At 38.1% G+C, this 21,565-nt stretch overlaps 1 protein-coding gene across 1 annotated transcript in view; it reads right to left on the reverse strand.

Moving 5' to 3' along the window:
- ARMC2 (armadillo repeat containing 2) overlaps positions 1-21,565 on the reverse strand; it is a gene marked incomplete at its 3' end in the record, with an annotated part of 62,785 nt that overhangs the window by 19,538 nt on the left and 21,682 nt on the right. Inside the window, exons 7-12 of the mRNA XM_080615905.1 lie at positions 21,174-21,266; positions 19,917-20,092; positions 18,454-18,556; positions 15,694-15,914; positions 11,093-11,238; positions 8,806-8,905 (exon numbers count right to left, since the gene is read on the reverse strand). Coding sequence (XP_080472031.1) covers positions 8,806-8,905; positions 11,093-11,238; positions 15,694-15,914; positions 18,454-18,556; positions 19,917-20,092; positions 21,174-21,266 — 839 coding nt within the window. The remainder of the gene's footprint in view (positions 1-8,805; positions 8,906-11,092; positions 11,239-15,693; positions 15,915-18,453; positions 18,557-19,916; positions 20,093-21,173; positions 21,267-21,565) is intronic.

The raw sequence follows: 21,565 nt of genomic DNA on the forward strand, positions 1-21,565 counted from the left end.
CCCCCACAATCCAAATATTAGGAAGATGCAAATACACCATCAGCACAGCATGTTGACATAAATCATTCTATAGGGAAAGAGTGACCTTCTGTGTTTATTCAGACTTATGAGCAGGGATATTCCTTCAGAGTTGTCAGAATATTTATCCTAAAATGGGTAATTCCTTTTGAAAAAAAGTTAATTCAGAGAGAATGAATGATGAGTTATGAATATGCATGTGCATACACACAACAGAGGAGAAAAATCTCATATTTTTATGATCATCTTTAATGGTCAATTGCTATATTCCCTTCATAGCTTTTTTTCACTGTCCAAGGCACTATTATAATATTGGGCAAGGAGGAATGCAACTGAAAATATGTATTTGTAAACACAAGAGAAAAGAACACACTACCTATGTAAGTTCGTCATGAGGTTATCTTGACAAGCATTTCAGCAGAAGTGGTGGCATAAATAGCACCCACCCTTCATTCACAGCTTGGTTCCTCTCCCATATTGTTTCCTCAGTATTTGTAAAGAAGGAATTATTTGTGCGGCTGTTCAACAAACTACGCTGGAAAGCAAGGCATGTGATTATCTAGCAAAGGACTGGGATTGGGGTTTTTTTCCAGTTTTAAAGTTACTGGAAGCTGGATCAGTTCTGTGGCATGATGTATCACTCTGTCACACAAACAGCTGTCCTGAGCCCAAATGAGGGATGGCACAGAGGGGAAAAAATAAGTAACCAAAACACAAAGAACACTTGCATCAGCAATGATGACCATTTCTTTAAAGGAAACTATGGATACAGAAACATCACCACCCCCCCCAATAAAAATAACAGTAATTAAAAAAAGCTCCATTCATATCTGATAAGACTATGGTGCCACTGAGCAGAGTACCAATAATACTACCACACCACTTCTGAAGGGAACATGTATATCTGAACTAAACATAGCTGCAGCATTAGACTCTATTGTTAAGGGCTTGTGGCTGCTTTGGGTGACATGTTGTATGACTGACAAACAGACAGCGTTCCTGGGAGCTCATCACAGAATTCTCCATAAACCAGCGAAAAAACAGCCACTAAGGCCAGTCAATGCATGCAGATAAGCCTTCATCTAATAAATAAAGCCAGAAACAAAGTGGAGAAATTCTTTTCCACCTGTGGGGAAATTCTATGCATTTCAGGCCCCATCTGTGACAACCTTTCCCGTTGCAGCAATCCTAAGAGCAAAAAGGACATTTAACAGCCCTGAAGTGAGTCTTTTTCTTGGAGGAAGACAAGAAAAAGCCTCACAAGCAGAAGCCTGCACGCTCACAGAAGACTATAAATTTATTTAGGACCTGCTACCTGGTAGATGCACTTGGGAAGAAAGCTGCGCAAATCCAGGAACAGTCAGTGAACCTGACAAATGAGGACATATCCTTAGAGAGGATGCCAAGACAACATCAGTCTAGTCTTCATTTAATAAATTGTTTCTGACAAAGTGATTGTTAACTCAAACAGGTAAAGCAGCATGCAAATCAGAATTGTAAATTAGTGCAGTTCTACTAGCTGATGCAAGAGATGCAAAACCAATAACAAATCTTTTCAGACACACCAGGACCAGGAAGTTGGCCAGAATCTGCAGAACTAATTGATAACCAGGATGAAACAGAAGCATTCAGGAAAGAAAATGTCATTACAGAGAAGAAAAATGAGTTCTTTGCATTGATCAGCTGACTAGCAAATTTGGTGGCCTTCTTAGACAGGGAGGAATATAAGGCTGCTGCTAGAGGATGTAGGAAGGCAGCTAGGATGGCTAAGGCCTCCTTAGAATTAAATCTGGCGAGAGGAGTCAAGGACAGCAGAAAGAGCTTTTTCAAATACACGGCAGATAAAACTAACACCAGAGGCAAGGTTGGCCCACTGGTGAACGGGATGGGTGCCCTGGTGACAGAAGATACAGAGATGGCAGAGTTATTGAATGCCTTCTTTGTCTCTGTCTACTCTGCCGGAGGCAGTCCTGAAGAGCCCTGTACCCCTGAGACCTCAGATGAAGTCAGGTCAACGGAGCAGTTTGCCTTAGTTGATGAGGAATGGGTTAGAGACCAGTTGATCAATCTGGACATCCATAAATCCATGGGTCCAGATGGGATGCACCCGCGGGTGCTGAGGGAACTGGCGGAAGTCATTGCTAGACCACTCTCCATCATCTTTACCAAGTCTTGGGAAACGGGAGAGGTGCCTGAGGACTGGAGGAAAGCAAATGTCACTCCAGTCTTCAAAAAGGGCAAGAAGGAGGACCCGGGTAACTATAGACCGGTCAGCCTCACCTCCATCCCTGGGAAAGTGATGGAACACCTTATCCTTGGTGCCATCTTAAGGCATGTCAAGGATAAGAGGCTTATGAGGGGCAGTCAACATGGCTTTACCAAGGGGAAGTCATGCTTGACCAACCTCCTAGCCTTTTATGAGGAAATAACATTGTGGATGGATGATGGCAGAGCGGTGGATGTGGTCTACCTTGACTTCAGCAAAGCATTTGACACAGTCTCCCACAGCATCCTCACAGCTAAACTGAGGAAGTGTGGTCTGGATGATCAGGTGGTGAGGTGGACTGCAAACTGGCTGAAGGACAGAAGCCAGAGTTGTAGTCTATGGGGCAGAGTCTAGTTGGAGGCCTGTATCTAGTGGAGTGCCTCAAGGGTCAGTACTGGGACCAGTATTATTTAATATATTCATCAACAATTTAGATGAGGGAATTGAGTGTACTGTCAGCAAGTTTGCTGATGACACTAAGCTGGGAGGAGTGGCTGACATGCCAGAAGGCTGTGCTGCCATCCAGCGGGACCTGGACAGGCTGGAGAGTTGGGCAGGGAGAAACTTGATGAAATATAACAAGGGAAAGTGTAGAGTCCTGCATCTGGGCAGGAACAACCCCAGGTTCCAGTATAGGTTGGGGAACGACCTGTTAGAGAGTAGTGTAGGGGAGAGGGACCTGGGGGTCCTAGTGGATGGCAAGGATGACCATGAGCCAGCACTGTGCCCTTGTGGCCAAGAAGGCCAATGGCATCCTGGGGTGTATTAGAAGGGGGGTGGTCAGTAGGTCGAGAGAGGTCCTCCTTCCCCTCTACTCTGCCCTGGTGAGACCGCATCTGGAATATTGTGTCCAGTTCTGGGCCCCTCAGTTCAAGGAGGACAGGGAACTGCTGGAGAGAGTCCAGCGCAGGGCAACTAAGATGATTAAGGGAGTGGAGCATCTCCCTTATGAGGAAAGGCTGAGGGAGCTGGGTCTCTATAGTTTGGAGGAGACTGACGGGTGACCTTATTAGTGTATATAAATATATAAAGGGGGAGTGTCACGAGGATGGAGCCAGGCTCTTCTCAGTGGCAAACAATGATAGGACAAGGGGTAATGGGTACAAACTGGAACACAAGAGGTTCCACTTCAACTTGAGAAGAAACTTCTTCTCAGTGAGGGTGACAGAACACTGGAACAGGCTGCCCAGGGGGGTTGTGGAGTCTCCCTCTCTGGAGACATTCAAAACCCGCCTGGACACATTCCTGTGTAACCTTATCTAGGTGTTCCTGCTCCGGCAGGGGGATTGGACTAGATGATCTTTTGAGGTCCCTTCCAATCTCTAGCATACTGTGATACTGTGGTTACAGTGCTGGTGGATAAGGGAAGAGCAACCGATTTCATCTGCCTGTACTCGTGCAAACATTTGACACTGTCCCACACGACATCCTTTTCTCTAAACTGGAAAGACATGGATTTGACGGATGGACCACTTGGTGGCTAAGGAATTGGCTGGATGGCCGAATGCAGAGAGCTGTGGTCAATGGCTCGATATCCAGGTGGACATCAATGATGAGTGGCGTTCCTCAAGGGTTGGTTCCTGAGACCAGCACTGTTTAACACCTTTGTCAGCAACATGGACATTGAGATCAAGTGCACCCTCAGCAAGTTTACCAATGACACCCAGCTGTGTGGTGCAGTTGATATGTTAGAGGGGAGGGATACCATCCAGAGGGACCCTGACATGCTTGAGAGGTGGGCCAAGCACAAATACAGGCTGTGCAGAGAACGGATTGAGAGCAGTCCTAAGGAGAAGGACTTGGGGGTGTTGGTTGATGAGAAGCTCAAAATGAGCTGGCAGTGTAAATCTGCAGCCCAGAAAGCCAACCATGTCCTGGGCTACATCAAAAGGAGCTTGACCAGAAGGTCAAAGGAGGTGATTCTTCCACTCTGTGCCTCTCTCATGAGACCCCACCTAGAGCACTGCATTCAGCTCTGAGGCCCTGAACATAGGAGGAGATTTACCTCTTGGAGCAAGTCCAGAAGGAGGGCCACTAAGTTGCTCTGATGGCTGGAGCACCCCTCCTATGAAGACAGGCTGAGAGAGGTTGGGCTTGTTCAGCCTGGAAAAGAGAAGGCTCCAGGGAGACCTTAGAGCAGCTTCCAGTACCTAAAGGGGACCTACAAGAAACCTGAAGAGGGACTTTCTACAAAGGCATGTAGTGATAAGACAAGGGAGAATGGCTTTAAACTGAAAGAGAGTAGATTGAGATTAGATATTAGGAAGAAGTTCTTCACTATGAGGGTGGTGAGGCACTGGCACAGGTTGCCCAGAGAATCCGTGGCTGCCCCATTGCTGGCAGTGTTCAAGGCCAGGTTGGATGGGGCTTTGAGCAACCTGGTCTAGTGGAAGGTGCCCCTGCCCGGGGCAGCAGGGTTGGAACTAGATGAGTTTTAACCCATTCTGTGATTCTACGATATTCTCCTTCATGAAAGCACTTGTTGTGTGTCTGCTTTCAGAAGGAAAAACTATTTTCATGGGAGAGTTTGGTGCTGATGTTAAGATATTCAAAGCAGCAAAGATGAAGGCTGGCGGAAGAGCAGAAAAAGGATTTGTTGTCAACTGGTAATAAAACAGCAGATGAAATTTAAATGCAGATAAACATGAAATGATGCATGTGGAAAAACACAGAGTAGACATACCTTCATTTATAAAATTACAGCCTTTGAACCAACCATAACCTCCTGGAGAGCAGTCTTAGGGATAATGACAGATTCCGCATGGGGGTTTAATGCTCACAGGAGATCAAGAAAGCAAATAAAATCTGGGAATTATTGGGAAATAAACTTATGAAGGCATGTAAATCTATGATATGGCCACATCTTGATTGCCATGTTCTGGTTACCTCACCTCAAAAATAAAGATACAGGAATCAGGATTGTAAAAAGTTCTGAGAAAAGCAACACAGATACACAATGGTATGGAATAGCCTCTATATCAGAAAGTACTATGGAAGCAAGGACTCTTAACTAAGCAAGGGCTCTTCAGCCTGGAGAAGAGGTAACTCAGAGAGGATATGATAAAGGTCTAGAAAGTCAAGGGTACTGTGAAGTGAATGATGGGATTAAATATTCACCAGTTTTTCAATACAAGAACCTGAGGGCATCAAATAAAGATAGTAAAGGCCAAATTCAAAACAAGCAAAAGGAATTATTTGTGCAATAGACAGTTGCTATGACATTTCCTTGCCAATGGATGGTTAACATGTTAGAAGTTTATTTGGGGCAGAGGAGAGACTGTCAAATTTCATGGAAGTCAACTGAGGTTTATTTCATACACACAAATCTACAGCTGGCTGAGGAAGTTTCCAAACTGGAAAGAGACAGAGGTTTCGTTAAGTATACAGAGGAAGTTTCACATGTGCTTGCTCTGTTTTTACTGTTCTTTAGGCACCTGATTTTCACCACTGCTGAGTATGAATAGTAGGCTGGATGAATCTTTCACATGACCTAATGTGATTATTCTTTGCTGAATAGGCAGTTGTTGTATCCAGTGTTGTCAGATGTTTACAAATGTTTCCTAATTAAAAAGTAGGCTACACTAAAGAATAAAGGGGCTTTTGTATACAACAGGGACAAGATTTCCTCTATGCAAATATTAGTAGCACACCCTGTGTTTATGCACTTAGGATTGAAAACAGATTCCTAACTGTACACTGATAAAAGATCACACTGAAGCTGGCAGGGACACAGAAGGCCACCTAAGCTCGGGTAGTGTCAGAAGCTACTGCCCTATTTAGGCAACCTCCCTGTTCCAAAAGCATGGCTTCCTGGTGACTTATGACATTAACCACAGCCTGGGAAAGTCATCCTTTATATAGCTCATCTGAAAAGCTTAGAGATGATTATGATCTGGGAAAGGGGAACAGCATCTCGTTAAAAGATTTCTGGAGATGGGCAAAAGTCTACAATGCTGACTAGAAACAGAAGTATGCAAAGCTCACCCTCAAGGTAGAGGCTCTACAAGAACACCTCTGACAGGTCTCACAGCATGTGGCAACTACCAAGGGTTTTTACACATGTAAGCCACAACACCAACCACAAGTCGACAAGTGAAATCCAACAGAATACGTACTTCAGATGTGTAGACAAGCACTGCTGAATACTCAAGTCCTACCTTGCAGATCCAGCTTTTCCAATCCCTTCCTTACCCAAGGAATTACACATGAATTTAGCAAGTCTTGCCAACTCCATTTCCCAAAAAGTCTTTCTCAGAGTTAAATTACTACTCTCCCATTCCTTCTGACTCTTTTACCCAAGAGAAAAATGAGCTGAGAAAAAAAAAAAAAGAATAGAGCTGAAACTGTAGTGTGGTGAGAAAAACAGACACTATTTGGGTGGCAGCTGTGGAATTCAGTGAGTGGTATGGAAGCAAGTCATTAATCCTATTTTCAGTGCTCACATTTTTATTTTCACTTATGAGAAAGTCTGAATGCTCATTTTCTTTTATTTTTTCCCATTAGATTTCTGCTGCCATGATTGCTAGTAAAAAAACCTGATCCCATAAACTCTGCAACCTGAAAATACAGAAAACACACTTCCTTTCTTAACATATTGGTTCTTAGTCCTGAGGATTTTTAATGCTTTGAGTTAATAATACTGATTTATCCTCCTCTTTGCTTCTTACATAGCAATTTTACTCACACTGCTGTTACTTGTTTTCCTTTCAACACATCCCAACTCATGCTATAACTCACTAGCTATCAGCATTTTAAAAGAAAGATTAGCAGTGCCAACTACACCTCAGGAAAAACATTTGCACTCCTCATAGCTAAAGTGTTTATTATATGCTACAGAAAAAAGTGGCGCACTACATTACCTATGTCCTTTTTGTTTCTGCAGGGCTTCACAAAGCTGACAATTGACAGTTGCATGCTTGTTTAAAAACTGCAGCAAGAAATAGTTACTCTGAAGACTGCACATATAATCATCACAACATAATAACTAAGTTGGTTTTTTTTTAATACATGAGCTATTTCTTTACTAACTTGTATTTTGGTAAAACAACTGACAGTTTAACACAAAAAGCAATGCTAATCTAGTGAAGAATGATACATTTTAGGACCACTTAATAAAGTAGACAAATGAGAAGCTAAATTCTCAGCACTACCTGGCACCAAATGATTTGAATTTAGGTTTGAGCCTACAATTTGTTGTAACACAAAACTGTTATCTCAGAGGCCCAGAAAACTTCCCCTTAAAATTACAGATGAAGATTGAGAGGAAGATTTAATTCAATTTAAGCTTTTTATTCCCAGTCCCATCATTTGTTGAGTTTTTAATGCAGTGCTCACAAGGAAAAATAACTATAAATCTAGTAAAATATCATGCCTTTGATATTTATCATATTATTTACATAGCATGTACATAGCATTTTTAGACCATACAATCCAAGAGCAGCCTGAACCTAGAAATACTGAAATATGCTGAAGAAATGTTAATCGACAGGCATTTAGAAGAATAGAAACAACTTCATCTTTGTTCCTTTCCCATGAGTGTGACCACCAAAAACAGGGATGCAGGTAAACAGGAAAGGGAGAAATTATTTTTGTATTTGGCAAGAGAGAGAACAGATTGTTCAGCATAGCTGATATGGTCACCTTCTGCCTTTAACAATAGCAGCACGGAAGACCTCTTTTCAACAATCCTTCAGGAATTACTAACCCTGGGAGAAATTGTATAGGATAACCAAATGTCCTCCAGCTAATTTAGATGCTGGAGCAGCCAAGAAAGTTCCTTACTTTTAAGACTAATCTGAATACAATATAATGTTCTGTGTTTTGAAACCTCATTCCACCTTTGAACATCTATGCTTTACATAAAAATTATTTTCTTCTTAAATCTTACCTGGCAATAGAGCTAAGTTAATTGCCAGACATGGGGAACACCACTCTTACCTATGTGGCAGTCTTTAAAACCATGATCCTGCACCAAACCCCCTGAGCCTGGTGCTCCAGTAAACATACAAAAGACCACTGATACAGCAGGACAACATAGCAACATCTGACCTCTGAAGGTCAAAATTTAAACATCTATTTCTAGGTGTATGTTTCAAATGCACTATCCTAGGCATATGGTTTTCTCTGGTAGATGATACATTCTGATACCTTCTGCAGTTATCAAGGAAAAAATTTTCCTTTGTTTTCCGACTGCTTAACTCTGAAAAATCCACACTCGTTTTTCAGAGAAGGAAGGCAGGAGAAATCCCAATAATTTCCTATTATTAAATACTCAAACAATTTGCTTTCTGCACATGCAAAGGATAGACAAGTTAATCAACTATCTGTCCTCTGTATTGCTTTGGAATTTTAATCTAAATTATTTCATTTCAATTATTTACTACTTAAAAATGCTGTCAACCATTTAAAATTTTTATTTGGTAAATGCATAGAAGTAGGTCACTGAAAACAAGCTTATACACAATAATACATAGACACATCCAAGGATTAATATATAAAAATCAAGAGATTTAAAAACTGACCTGCTGTTTCTGGTGTTGGTTTAGTAGGGCTAAAAATAAGACGTAACATCTGGAGCAGTCTGCTAAAGCTGCGCAGAAATCATTGTAAGAAGAAAGTTTGCTGCAAAGATACAAAAATATAACAGATGAGAATGAAAGCACTTTTTTTTGCACAAAAGATCCTTTTAAAAAAAATCACTCTACTTTTGACTCTCAGAGCTGTATTTTCCAACAAATGAAATGAATGCTAACACTCTAACTTCTAGGAGAGAAATCTAGCTACCCATGCCACAGTGAATTACAGCAAGAAGTGAACATAAGAAGCTTCCCAACCTGCTTGCCATATGGGCACAGTATGCTAACACTAGCACTTCTTAGTGTTAAATGGCAGAACTGTAATTTCAAGATGACATAGTCAGACAAGAGAGGAAGTAAAGGGTCCCTTCCTAATGCACACCTCGTGGAGCCCAGCACTGACAGAACACATCTCTCACCAGCAAATACGAAGAACAAGCCTTTGTGCAGTTGCAATTTTATCTCTGTGCATTCCCTAACAGCTGCTGCTGTCCTACACTGCTCACCTTGACCATTACAAAAACAGAGAATTTGACGTGCTTTGGTCATACCAGAAATACTGCAATGACAGAACAAACTAGGACAACTTGTTACTTCCCATAAAGTCAAAACCAGCAAATAACTGTGTTGATGTTCAATTACAACCAATTACAGCAAGACCTACAGACTTGGAAAAATTAATCATCTGAATAGATTGATCATATTCTCTACAAGGAAGCTACCTAAAGTAAACCGACTGAGAGAAAAGAATAATCATTCTGTATTACTAGAAGACAAAACAGAACTCAAATCTGTGCTCCGTAAGGTACAGTATTTTTTGTAACGTGACTGTAATTTCCAGGAAGCTAATTACACTGATTTTACGGCTAATTTGTATTCTTGGAGCATGCAGTTCACTAAACTTAAGAAAAAAATAGTAAAACAGTAGGAAACTTTAAATAAGACAAATAATTTTTGCTCCATATTGAATTCTAGATCAAATAAATGTCCTTGCCAGAATTACAGTATAAATATTGATATCAATTACAATTACAAACCCATTGCCCCACTTTCCATGGCATTTTCCAAGTAAACGAAATGCTCTCTCCTTAGAAGAAGTAAATATGCTCAAAGTGGTGTAATTTATTGCCAGAATTCAACTTATTTTTAGGAACAAAATTAGAGAGGCAAATGTGGACAATGCGGCTTGGAACTGTGGAAGCAATTCACATGTTTTACAGGTAGCACAAACAGCAAAGGACAAGATTTGCCTGGTTTTAGCTGTGGAGAGGAAGAAGGAATGACACTCCTTCACGTAGCTGCTCTTCCAAGCACAACTCAGTCTCATCTAGCAAAGAGAATGTGATGGATAATTTGGAGGGGCTGAACAGGAAAAGCAGTCCATAGCAGAATTTCAATGAACATGGAGACACAGGTGACATGACTCAATACAGTAACAAAGCAGCAATGTTAAACACTTCATCCAGAACAGCATTCATAAATTGTGCTTATAACCCAGCTTCTCTTGAAATTACTAACAGCTACTTTCACAACTTCTTCAAAATCCTTGAATTGTTTGCAAGTTCATTTAGCATTGGATATTGCAAGCTGGTACTTGGTAGCTGGAAGATTTTTGACTGAGAAACTATTCAGACTACAAAAGGATCTCTTGGGGTGATTCACTCCTACTGATCTCCCTCTAAAAAACACATCTTGGGAAGCAGCCACTGAGCTGCTCATAAAATGGAGATTCTTTCAGTGCTTCCATCTGCACACTCAAGCCCTGATCCCACAGATTAATCTCAAACACTCTCTGACAGCTCAAAACAATGAACACTGGTCACATTTTCTCTCTTTTGCATTTTATTTTATAAAACACAGTCCCTGATGCCATTTAAGCTTGTGTAACGGATCTCATTATTTTTATTAAACATGGCCCAACATAATATTTATGCAGCTTTAAAATATAAGAAACAGTACTTTAAAAATCTTGATCAAAATTTATAGGATCAAAGAATGACACAATACAACAAAACATTTTTCACAGGAACAACGAATCCAAGTTTTGTATGGCTATAATTAAACAATTCTACCAGTATTAATAAAGACACAATTATTGTACAAAATCATTAAAAATCTACACAGAGCTTTTAAGAAAACAGTTCAATGTAAATCTTTCAATTTTAGCGGGGTCACTCGAAGCACTAACACCAACTTGACTGCAAGAAGAAATAGGACTACGTTCTACACATACCTGAGTATCCTGGCAATGTAGGTGCACACATCCTTATCCCTCATGCGCTGCTCTAGCGCCACACAGAGCTCAGAGACTGCACCACTGCGAATGAGCTGGCGTCTCGCCGGAGCCAAGTCAGCCAAGTTTCGCAAGGTAGCTGTCAGCTGCAAACACAATATTTGAAGATTTATTAATCACAGCCGCTTACAGCAGAATCCACGCTGTTCCGAAAATCTAATAAAGCTCACGTCTCACTCGTAATGTCTAAGGCAGTCTGAATGCTCTGCTAACATTCTGCAGGGATGTATCTACCAACAATGTAACAGGAAATGTGAGAGTAACAAAATCGTGTATACTGAGTGCTTGAAAATGAAAGCTTCATACTGGTCTTTGCCAGCATGTAGCCTCCTTCTCTGAGGGAAACATGATCTTCCATACGTTTTAAAATCTTGTATGCATCTATACAAGCATATACCAATCGGAAATTAGGTTAAATGCTGTGGATAAAGTGACTTTTTGCATAATATCCAATTTTGCAAATTTACATTTAAGTCTTACAAAGCAACCCTTTGTATATATTTTGATAATATATACATTATATATTATATCATATAATAATATATATTATAATATATATCAGTTATGTATACACTATATATAACTATGCATTATGTATTTGATAATATATATATTTTTATAATAATTGTAAGTTGCAAACTAAGTTAAATTTATTTTAAAAGGCAGTAAAATTTATTGTGATCTAGAATTTTAGAAGTTGATCAAGATAAATCTACTATTTGAACAGTACAAAAATGAAAAGGTTAAGCCCTCAAGTTTATTTTGGAAAAAACAAAATATTTTCAGAAGATATCGTTCTATTTCAAGGTGTTTTAAGCATAAAATATCTAATCTCTTGTAGGTTAGATACATGCAAAATGAATAATCTATTGCATATTTTGAAATGTTCCGGTTCTCTTCCAAGGTAAGGGTATTCAAATGCCAAGGTCAGACAGGCAACGACATGCAAGTTAACAGTTGATCTAAACCAGAATTTACTATAAAAATTAATGTGAAGCCATTCAATCTCTGTGAATATGGGAATTCTTCACATTTTCTTTATTCTAGGAGTAGGTTATTTAACTTCAATTTGGTTTTAAATGTAGTCTGATAAGACACAAAAGCGGTTTGTTTAAATTTTTTGTTATCACAAAAAAACCTCTAGAAGTTAAGTATTTTATCACTGAATTGGACCTCCTGTCCAGTTACACGTGATTGTTAATTTCAAAGGAAAAATCTGGCAAAGAGCAGGTTAAGTTGCTGTGTTTGAGGAGCTTTTGCTCATAGGATTCTATGCACTACTCTGCCCATTCTCAAGTTGCTTAAATATTCACTGCCCTGCTTCAACAAATTTGACAAAAGTGTATATGTCTTCAGTTACCGCTCAGTGTTCTGTGATGGAGGAGTGGGAGAAGGAATAATGTGTCAAAATAAGAGGAGCAAGGTACAGAGGGGAAAAAAAAAAAAGTGATACGATGTGAACATGATACGTAAATGGATTTAGCTTCAGAACTAAATATGAAATGCATATTATCTTCAGAATAAACAGAAACTGAATCAGTGGAAGCCATTTGCTTCATATTGCTCATACTTCTATAAAGACACCTGGAGTTTCTTGTTATTTTAAGTGAACAACTGTAAAAAAATACATTTCCAGGTATGCATTCACAAGCATAACACAAGTCATAATGGTTCAAAAAGCAACAAAATACTGGAGACGTATTTTAAAATAAAAATGTTCCAATATATACTTTGCTATTCAGAAGTTTTAGTGGACGAACTCCTGCCAAAAGGAATAGACACAGAAGACTCCATTCAATCCTCACATACAAGACATTCACATTCAGCTTAGGACGACACTTGAGGTCTAGCTAAACTTTGCAATAAAAAGTTGGAAAGGAAAAGTAATGCAAAATAGTGTACATATTTAAATGTGAGACAATGAAATTCAAAAGAACAGCTAGTACGCAAGTGAAATTTGAAGAGTACACATTAAAAAAAATAATAGAAGCTAGCCAGACAGCAAATGAATTCAAGAGATACTCTGATTGCTTCAAGCAGATGCCATGATTCAGGAAGAAATGCATAACAATTGGCTCTAGTAATCCTCACCAGCCCTAATCCTTATATTGCCATGCAAAAGATCAAATTCACCCAAACAGAAAAATTTCACAGCAGACAAATGCTATTTTTAAAGGAGAAGACATTTAAGTGCTTTTCAATTAAAGAACATGGAATACTTGTTAAGTCTTGTCAGCAACACTTCAAAAGCCTTGGCTTTTGAATAAGCAATACCATATTTCATACAAATATAATCAGACTATTAAGTGAAGCAACATAACATGAGTCAAAACTGACCTTGGTTTCATGTCCTCTGTTAAGGAAAAATAATTATTATTACAAATATTTTTATTCTTGTATTGTGGAATTTCTACATAAAATCTGTTGAGTAACACTGAAGAAATCAGAGAGGAGTTTATTCCCACAAAAAGGACCTGGCAAGATTATGTGTAACACTGCCATCTGGTGATTGTGCAATTATACAGTTAAAGAACAGACAGTTGGTACCAGTTAACTGAGCTCATTCAGTCATCAGCACTAAAAGATGGCAGAGCCTCTCTCAGAGACCACTATGACTATTTAAGGTGTTTTCTCCTCCAATATAATTTTCTCTTTATTCCTGGAGACTTGTATTTATCCATTATTTTCTGTATGCCACTGGATATTTCATCTTTTGCTACAATTTAAAGTATGCCACAAAAATTTCCTTTATTCAGAAGACATAAATCGCAGACAAAACTTTCTTCAATACGGTATACCTGAAGACAGAACTATTCCCATGCCTGTCTATAAGGACTGAACAATTAACTCACACGTAAGAAATGGTGCACATGAATGTAAATTTGTTAAAGAAACTGATATGAGAAAGTCACATAGCAGCAGGAAGTACTGCTTTTCTCACAGGAGGAAGAAAAATTAAGTATCTGCACTACTATAGATGATTTTATAAATCACAGAATCATGAAATGATTAGGGTTGGAAAGGACCTGAAAGATCATCTAGTTCCAACCCCCCTGCCATGGGCAGGGACACCTTTCACTAGACCAGGCTGCTCAAAGCTCCATCCAATCTGGCCTCAAACACTGTGAGGGATGGGGCAACCACAACTTCTCTGGGCAACGTGTGCCAGTGCCTTGCCACCCTCACAGTAAAGAACTTCTTCCTAATATCTAATCTCAATCTACCATCTTTCAGGGGGAGAATTCACAGTGCCACAAGAAAGTTAACATTCCCAATTCTAAAACCAGAAGTGTATAAAAGGCAATTTTGTGATTTATATAGGAATTTAATGATGAGAGGACCACATAGGAAAGAAAACAGGAACATGACAAGCACAAAATTTCCGGTCTCATCACATATTCTTCCAGTCTTCAGCAATTTGCCACTTTGGGACTTTCTCAGCCAAACGTATGTACTAAGCCACATCATTTCATTCAGTATTTTCTAGCGTATCCCATTTCATTCAGCACTTTCTAGCATATCCCATTTCATTCAGCACTTTCTAGCATCTTCCAGTTTGTTTGTTTGGTTTATGACTATCCTGGAGAGACACACCTCATAGCTCCACTAAAATAAACAGACAAAACCCAGTAATAGTAACTTGATGATGTAAGCTGTTTCCTCATACAATTTCAAGTAGCATAAAATCCCTTGCTTGTAAGTTAGCAGAGAACAAAATAAACCTGGCATAATTAGTAGAGAAATTGAATGTAAAGATGACCTCAGTAAACTCTTCAGTGTATTTTCCTATGAAGTACCCCAAAACCTTAAAATTACACCATTCACTGCTCTTTACTTCAATAATTTCAACAAACAATGCCAGGAATCTATCTGTCAAATGCTTGACAAATACGAAAAAACCCTACATCCTATACATATCTTAAGATTTAGCTACATCTCATCCACTACCTCATCAAGGTACCTTATATGTGAAAAGATAGTTTTGAGCCTGATACATGAAACGATAGTTTTGAGCCTGCTGCCTTCAAAATTATTCAAAAAGTGTTGGCTTTTACAGATACCTTTTCCTTAAATCAGTTCTTCAAAAACACTTTGTCAGAGAAACAGTTATATTTTCCTATGCATTCTTTGAAATATATTATTCTTGTAATAAAAAGTGTTTTGTCACCTCCCAAAGTATTGTAAAACCAGTTTGTATTTACTATTTCAGTTTAAAGAATTTAAACAGGGAACACATTTTTATCTGTTTACTATAATATCCAGAATATTAACAGCACCATAAAGTAATAAGAAAAAACTGGTTTATTATGTACATAAAAATATTTGGCAACTTCAGAATTGCTAAAGCCTTTAAAATTCACTACACAAAAATATCTATGATAATTAAATTTAGGTCCTGAACAACTTCACGTAAACTTTAAAGACTATTCAAATACAGGTACAACTCTGTCTGTGGCACGCAAGGTTATCTTATCACCTTTAATTAAATTTTGAATTGACTCTTTAAGTGTATACTTTTAGAAATAAAAGTAAATGCTAACCTGGACTAATAGGTGCCCCAAGTTGGAGAAATATTTGTCATTTTCTTCTATATTATTAATCTGCTTCATTAATTGCAGCAACATTTCAACAGCTCCTTTTTTCATCATTTCATTAAGGAGTACTGCATTTCCAGACATGAATTTTATAGCTCCCATGCAATACAAGAGAGCTTCATTGTTTTTTTGTAGATCTTCAGTTCTCAGAACCTCCAACAAACAATCTAAAAGGAAAATAATTATTCAGAAAGTCTAATATTAATATTTATATTTGATACAGTCAAGTTACTTAAGAGATTAACAATTGGGAAAAAATCTCAGATTGAACTGTTACATTTCTAATACGTGGGCCAGAAAACTTGGGCATTTGGATTGAAACCAAGAAACAATTATTGATGAACAGAGAATGGGCCTGACTTCTGCTCTCTCAGGCTTCAAGAACCAGCACCAGCTGTACACACATAGCAGTAATCACTGAAAATCTCAGTCAAGATTTGCAAGAGTGAGTGTGTGTGTGCGCGTGTGTGTGTAATTTTGTGTACTAAACTTGAGACATTCTTGAGAGGTTTATTCTACTACTTGCTTAATAATCAAATGTCTTAAGCATCTCAAATGGAGCACTAAAAAGCATAGGTGCCTAACTCAAAACTCACATCTTAAGTCTGTTCATATCCTTTTTAGATTTACTTTCTATGTAGATAAAGTTCCTGTAAAGGTTTTGCTTTATGCTACCACTGTCAGATATTTGAAACGTTAAAATTAACAGCTGTTAGCACAAGCCCAATGTATCTTTCACAGTCAAACAGACATGAATTTGGTAGGTGTATCTTGAATAAGTAATCCTGTCCAATTTTTTAATTTTGAATGTCTAGGAACTGATTGAAACTGATACTTACTTCTGCTTCCTGTGTTCCATCCAGCTAAATAACAACATTTTCCCACCTCATTAAACTTAAGAGATTTCTAAAGTTTTTTCAGTCTCAAGTTGAAACTTTCTCCAAGTGCATGGGTGTATATGGTTGAAGTACACACACTCTAGGATATTGCTCCAACTCCCACTTTTGTCAAATGCCTAGTGGTCAGCTAAATCAACTGGGCTGTGGCAATGTGAGAAGTCAGTTTCAGGTTCCTGTTCTGCTCAGTATCAAAATGGGTCTTGAACAGTAGTTGTTTATTTTAGAACAAACAGTTAATTTCTTTCTTCTACTGAAGCTGCTCCAGATGCACATAAATAGTTCACAGGGCCCGAGAAACAAAAAGCAATTGAATATAAGGAATCTCGATTATGATGACAACCCAGATTACGATGAGGTCCATGTCTTCAGCGTGGATAAGGTGGGTCAAAAACGCAAACTGAATAAACAAACAAGAAAACCCCTACCAAAAGCGTCTTTCCTTCACTAGTTTTAAAATCCAGGGAAAGATGAGCAAGTGAAAGAAAAGTGAGTAAAGATGGAAATGAGATCAAAAATCCCAGTGCTTAAACAGACGTAGCCACTCAGCTCGTCCAAAATTTTGTATGATGCTCATCTCTACAAAACTGTAGTTCTCAGTATTCAAAGTCAGTTGAGCAACCTGAGCTGTTCTCTTTTCTCCAAGTCCTTTCCTGTTGATCTTACCACTGGAAAGGTTTATCTGGTCTTTATCTCTGACAACACTTATATACTAAACTCTAAGACCGTGAATACTCTCATTTATTTAAGCAGATATACACATATGCTTTAACTTATGCACATGCTACAAAAAAAAAAAAATATGCAAAGTCAAAGCCTACATTAATAAAACATAGTGAAGTTTTAATGAAAGGAATGACCACCAATTGATACTGAGTATCATTCATAGCCTGTCATTTTCCTGGTATTTGTAAGATGTTTGTGTATGATACAAGTGCAGTTACAATAACAAAAGAGATCTTAAAGCCACTGCTGCCAATTCTCCAAAACCATCAGCTAAACATGCAGAGGCAGCTAAAAAGGCAACAATTGTTCTCAGTACCCTTCCCAATGATGGCCAACAACACAGACAGCATTATTTCACTTGTATAAAAATTGGTGTAGACACATTCTGACTTCCATGGACAGCTTTGTTCTGTACATCTCAAGAAGGATCTGCTGGAGTTGGAGAAGTTACAGAAAAGGGCTACTGAAAAAACCAAAAGAATGACACAATATTCTTTCAAAGAGATAGCTAAAAGGCTGAGGTGCCCAAGTCTGAAAAGGAGAAGGCAAAGATATGTGATATGACTGCAGTTTACCAAATCATGAAGGCGGAAGGTCAGCTGACTGTAGAAACTCTTCCAAATCATGCAAAGCTACAAGCAGGGGCATAATGAAAAGCAGATAGGTTTGAAACAGCAGACAGAGAACTTCTGAAACTTACTGCTCTATGAGATTGTAGAGACAGACAAAAGCTGAAAGTTCAAAAAGGAATTAGGCAAATTTATGAACAAGAGGTCTATAAACAGAAGCTCAGAAGGATTAGGCAAGGATGCACCATTTAATGTCCTTAATACAACATAACAATTCTAGATGCTGTGATAGCACAAGGGAAATGGATCAGAGAAAACACATGGGCTTTCATACTCTCCCTAAAGAGCATGCCCTGTCACAATCATTAGACACAGAATACTAGACTAGATGGACTGCTAGTTTGACCTAGTAAGCAACTTCTAATGCATGACTAAGTTAACTCTGAGAATGTTTCTTGAAAGATCTAACTACTGCATTTCAACACCTAACTTACATACAAGAAGAGAATACATACCCAATAAACCGTCATTTTGAATGATGTAATCATTTTTTTCATTCCTGCAAATTTTAAATGCAAGCTTGCAAACACTGAGAAGACTTTTTCCATCCACTTTCATCTGCAAAGAATGTAAAACACATAAAAATCACAACCAAAATCTACATACAAAAATGTACCATAACATTTTACAAGTTCAGACACCACGGCAAACTTGTATTCTCACAGAACTACTAAATTCCAACCAAAACCCTGACAGCACACTCAGCCAAACTGTCAAGTTTGCAGAATTAAAGGACTCTGAAACCTAGCTAGTTTAAGCTCTCTTTAGCAAACTGTGCTGGCTGACTTTAAAATAACAGATGATATAAAAACTTCTAATGTATCCTCTGCAGTATATCAATAACTTGCAGATTTTTTTTCTGTAATTCACTCTTACAAAGAAATTCTGCACAGATTCACTGGTTTGGCATCTATGGACATGCATAAGGAACTCCAGTGCAACAACACATGTCATAACGAAAGTTGTTCTCAAATCTCAGAAAACATTGTATTATGGTGTACTAATGGTCATTGAGAGATCATGAAAAGGACAATTTTTTATCTTGTTAATGATTTTTAAAACATACGACAGAAAAATCTCTGTGACAGAACTTTTTTTTTTAATTAGCACCACTTGACATCTATGTAGTATCTAAATTTATATCTTCTGATAAAAATAACACATATACCTCTTACAGGAAACACATACACTCTCCCCAACACACACACACGTATTGTGCTAGCTAGTATCCTTTCACCAGCGACTGTCCATACATACTTAGAAGCTGAACCAATAGGTTCAAGAGTACCAATAAACTGAGAGTTTTAAGTGGAAATACTAGAGAAAAGAGATAATTATACCTACTTTCTAAAAGAACAGTTTTGTCATGTTCAAATAAACATGTTCAATATGGTCAAGATGCTATTAAAAAACTAAGCTTCATCCCTGGAATTGTTCAAGGCCAGGCTAGATGTGGCATTGAGGAATGTGGCCTAGTGGAAGGTGTCCCTGCCCATCACAAGGTGCTGGAACTAGGTGATCTTTAAAGGCCCTTTCCAATCAAAACCATTCTATGACTCATTTTCATGTGTAATTTTTTTCATTGTTGTTTTCATTGTTGTTTTAAATCCCTGCATGCGTATCCTGGCTTAGGACACTGTCCCTTTTCCATGCCTAAGCAATATTCCTACCAACATACACCAGTTATTCTATTTTATGTATATCCTTCCTCCCACAGATGCAATTTCTTTGCAAAAAATAGGCTCCAACAAGTGTTGATCTGGATGACTAGGAGCCTAGTATCCATGTGGCAAGAAATTGTGCTTAGGAAAGGATTAGTTTAGACACAGCTTAAAAGTATGAAATGAAAATTAAATGCAAGTTGTAGTTCATGATTTTGAACTTCCTATTCTAACAAACAACATTTTAAAACACTTACAGACAGAATAATCTTTGCCAGCTTTAGGCAAAGTGGGTCTGAATCAATGTCTACAAGTTTATATAATATCTTCAGAAGCATATTTCTTCTTTTAAATCTTTTTCCAAGCATATTTTCCTCATTCAGGGCTTGATAGAGCTTGGTGCAAGCCAGACAAAGATTTTCTACATTGTCTTCTATTTGAAAGGAGTGGGAAGGGAGACAAAAATAAAAAAATAAGTATCAGTACAACCTTTTTCAGAACATCTCAATAGACAAAGAAACAGAACAACAAAAGAAAGAATGGGTTGCACAACAACAAAAATAAGGCACCCAACGAATCTCTTAAAATGATGCGATTCTCAGAAACAGTTTTATTCTGCTCTTACAAAAAGAAAAAACTCGAGCCAAGCAATCACGAAGCCAAAATAATAAAATGATACCCACTTACTTTAGCCTAAACCTAAAATGATACTCACCTTTAATGCTTAATAATCACGCTGACTAAATATCTACCAGGGAACTGTCACTGAACATATTCTTTAAAGAGCTCCACCAAACATGTCATGTGAAAAAGTGGCAGTTAACAAATATTTTTCTGCCTACATGCATAAACTAATACGTAAAACCTTGCCGGGACTAAGAAAAAGTGAATGTAAAAATTCAGTAGAACTTTCCAATGAATAGTAGAGGTGCAAGATACATCTGAGTGGACAGTCTGGCTATTGATAAAAAAGTCATCTACCTCTTCACCAGAGTCCCTCAGACACTATTTAAAAAATACAAAAATAAAACCTGCAGTAAATTATTACAAATCTGCATCTCAACACAATGCAATCATGTACATGTTTGTTTTAGAGGAAAAAGAAAAAGTCTTGCCTATTTTTAAAATTCAAGAGATTTGGGGTGGTTTTTTGTTTGGTGTTTGTTTGTTTGTTTGTTTTTGTTTTGGTGGTGTTTTTTTTTTTTTTCTTTCTTTTCTTACAAGACAACATCTTCTTTAAACCAGTACTATATTTTTTTTTTAATAGAATCACTGAATGGTTGAGATTGGAAGGGACATCTGGAGGTCATCCAGTCCAATCCCCCTGCGCAACCAGGGCCAACTAGAGAGAGGTGCCCAGGCCAGTTTTACACTGCAAAGTCACAGAACATATGAAAGCATAAATGGCTACATAGTTCAACTACTGCTATTCTTTTGTAGTAAACGCAAGTGAGTCCCATGTTTCCTGCAGGAAATAGTACAGAAAATACACCTTTTCAACAACAGTTACCTACCTTTTTCCAGTTCACGAAGAATTGGTAGAATCTTTAAATGCCAAAAGATTTCTTCCTCTTCTGATTCATTTATTCCTGTTTCAACTTGTAAGCCTACAAAATACATTCAAAACAAAAGCACATATTCAGCAAAGGTTTCAACTTCTACACAAACAAATAGCTACAAATATTTTACTCATCAGTCAGAAAAAAGAAATAAACAAAAAATGTCACATTTTGCTATATTCTAGGTTATTCTACCTCTTCAAGCTTTTGTTTTTATTTGCATTTTCTCAAAAACAAAACTAGATGGATAAATGTTGTGATATGTAAAGCTGTACTGTAAAGCCAGATCTGGTTTTGTTTACTGACACTGTTCCATTTGATTGCTGAATTGGAAGGTAATGACTACT

This window comes from Psittacula echo (genome assembly GCF_963264785.1).
Source record: "Psittacula echo genome assembly, chromosome: 4".
NCBI classification, from domain to species: Eukaryota; Metazoa; Chordata; class Aves; order Psittaciformes; family Psittacidae; genus Psittacula; species Psittacula echo.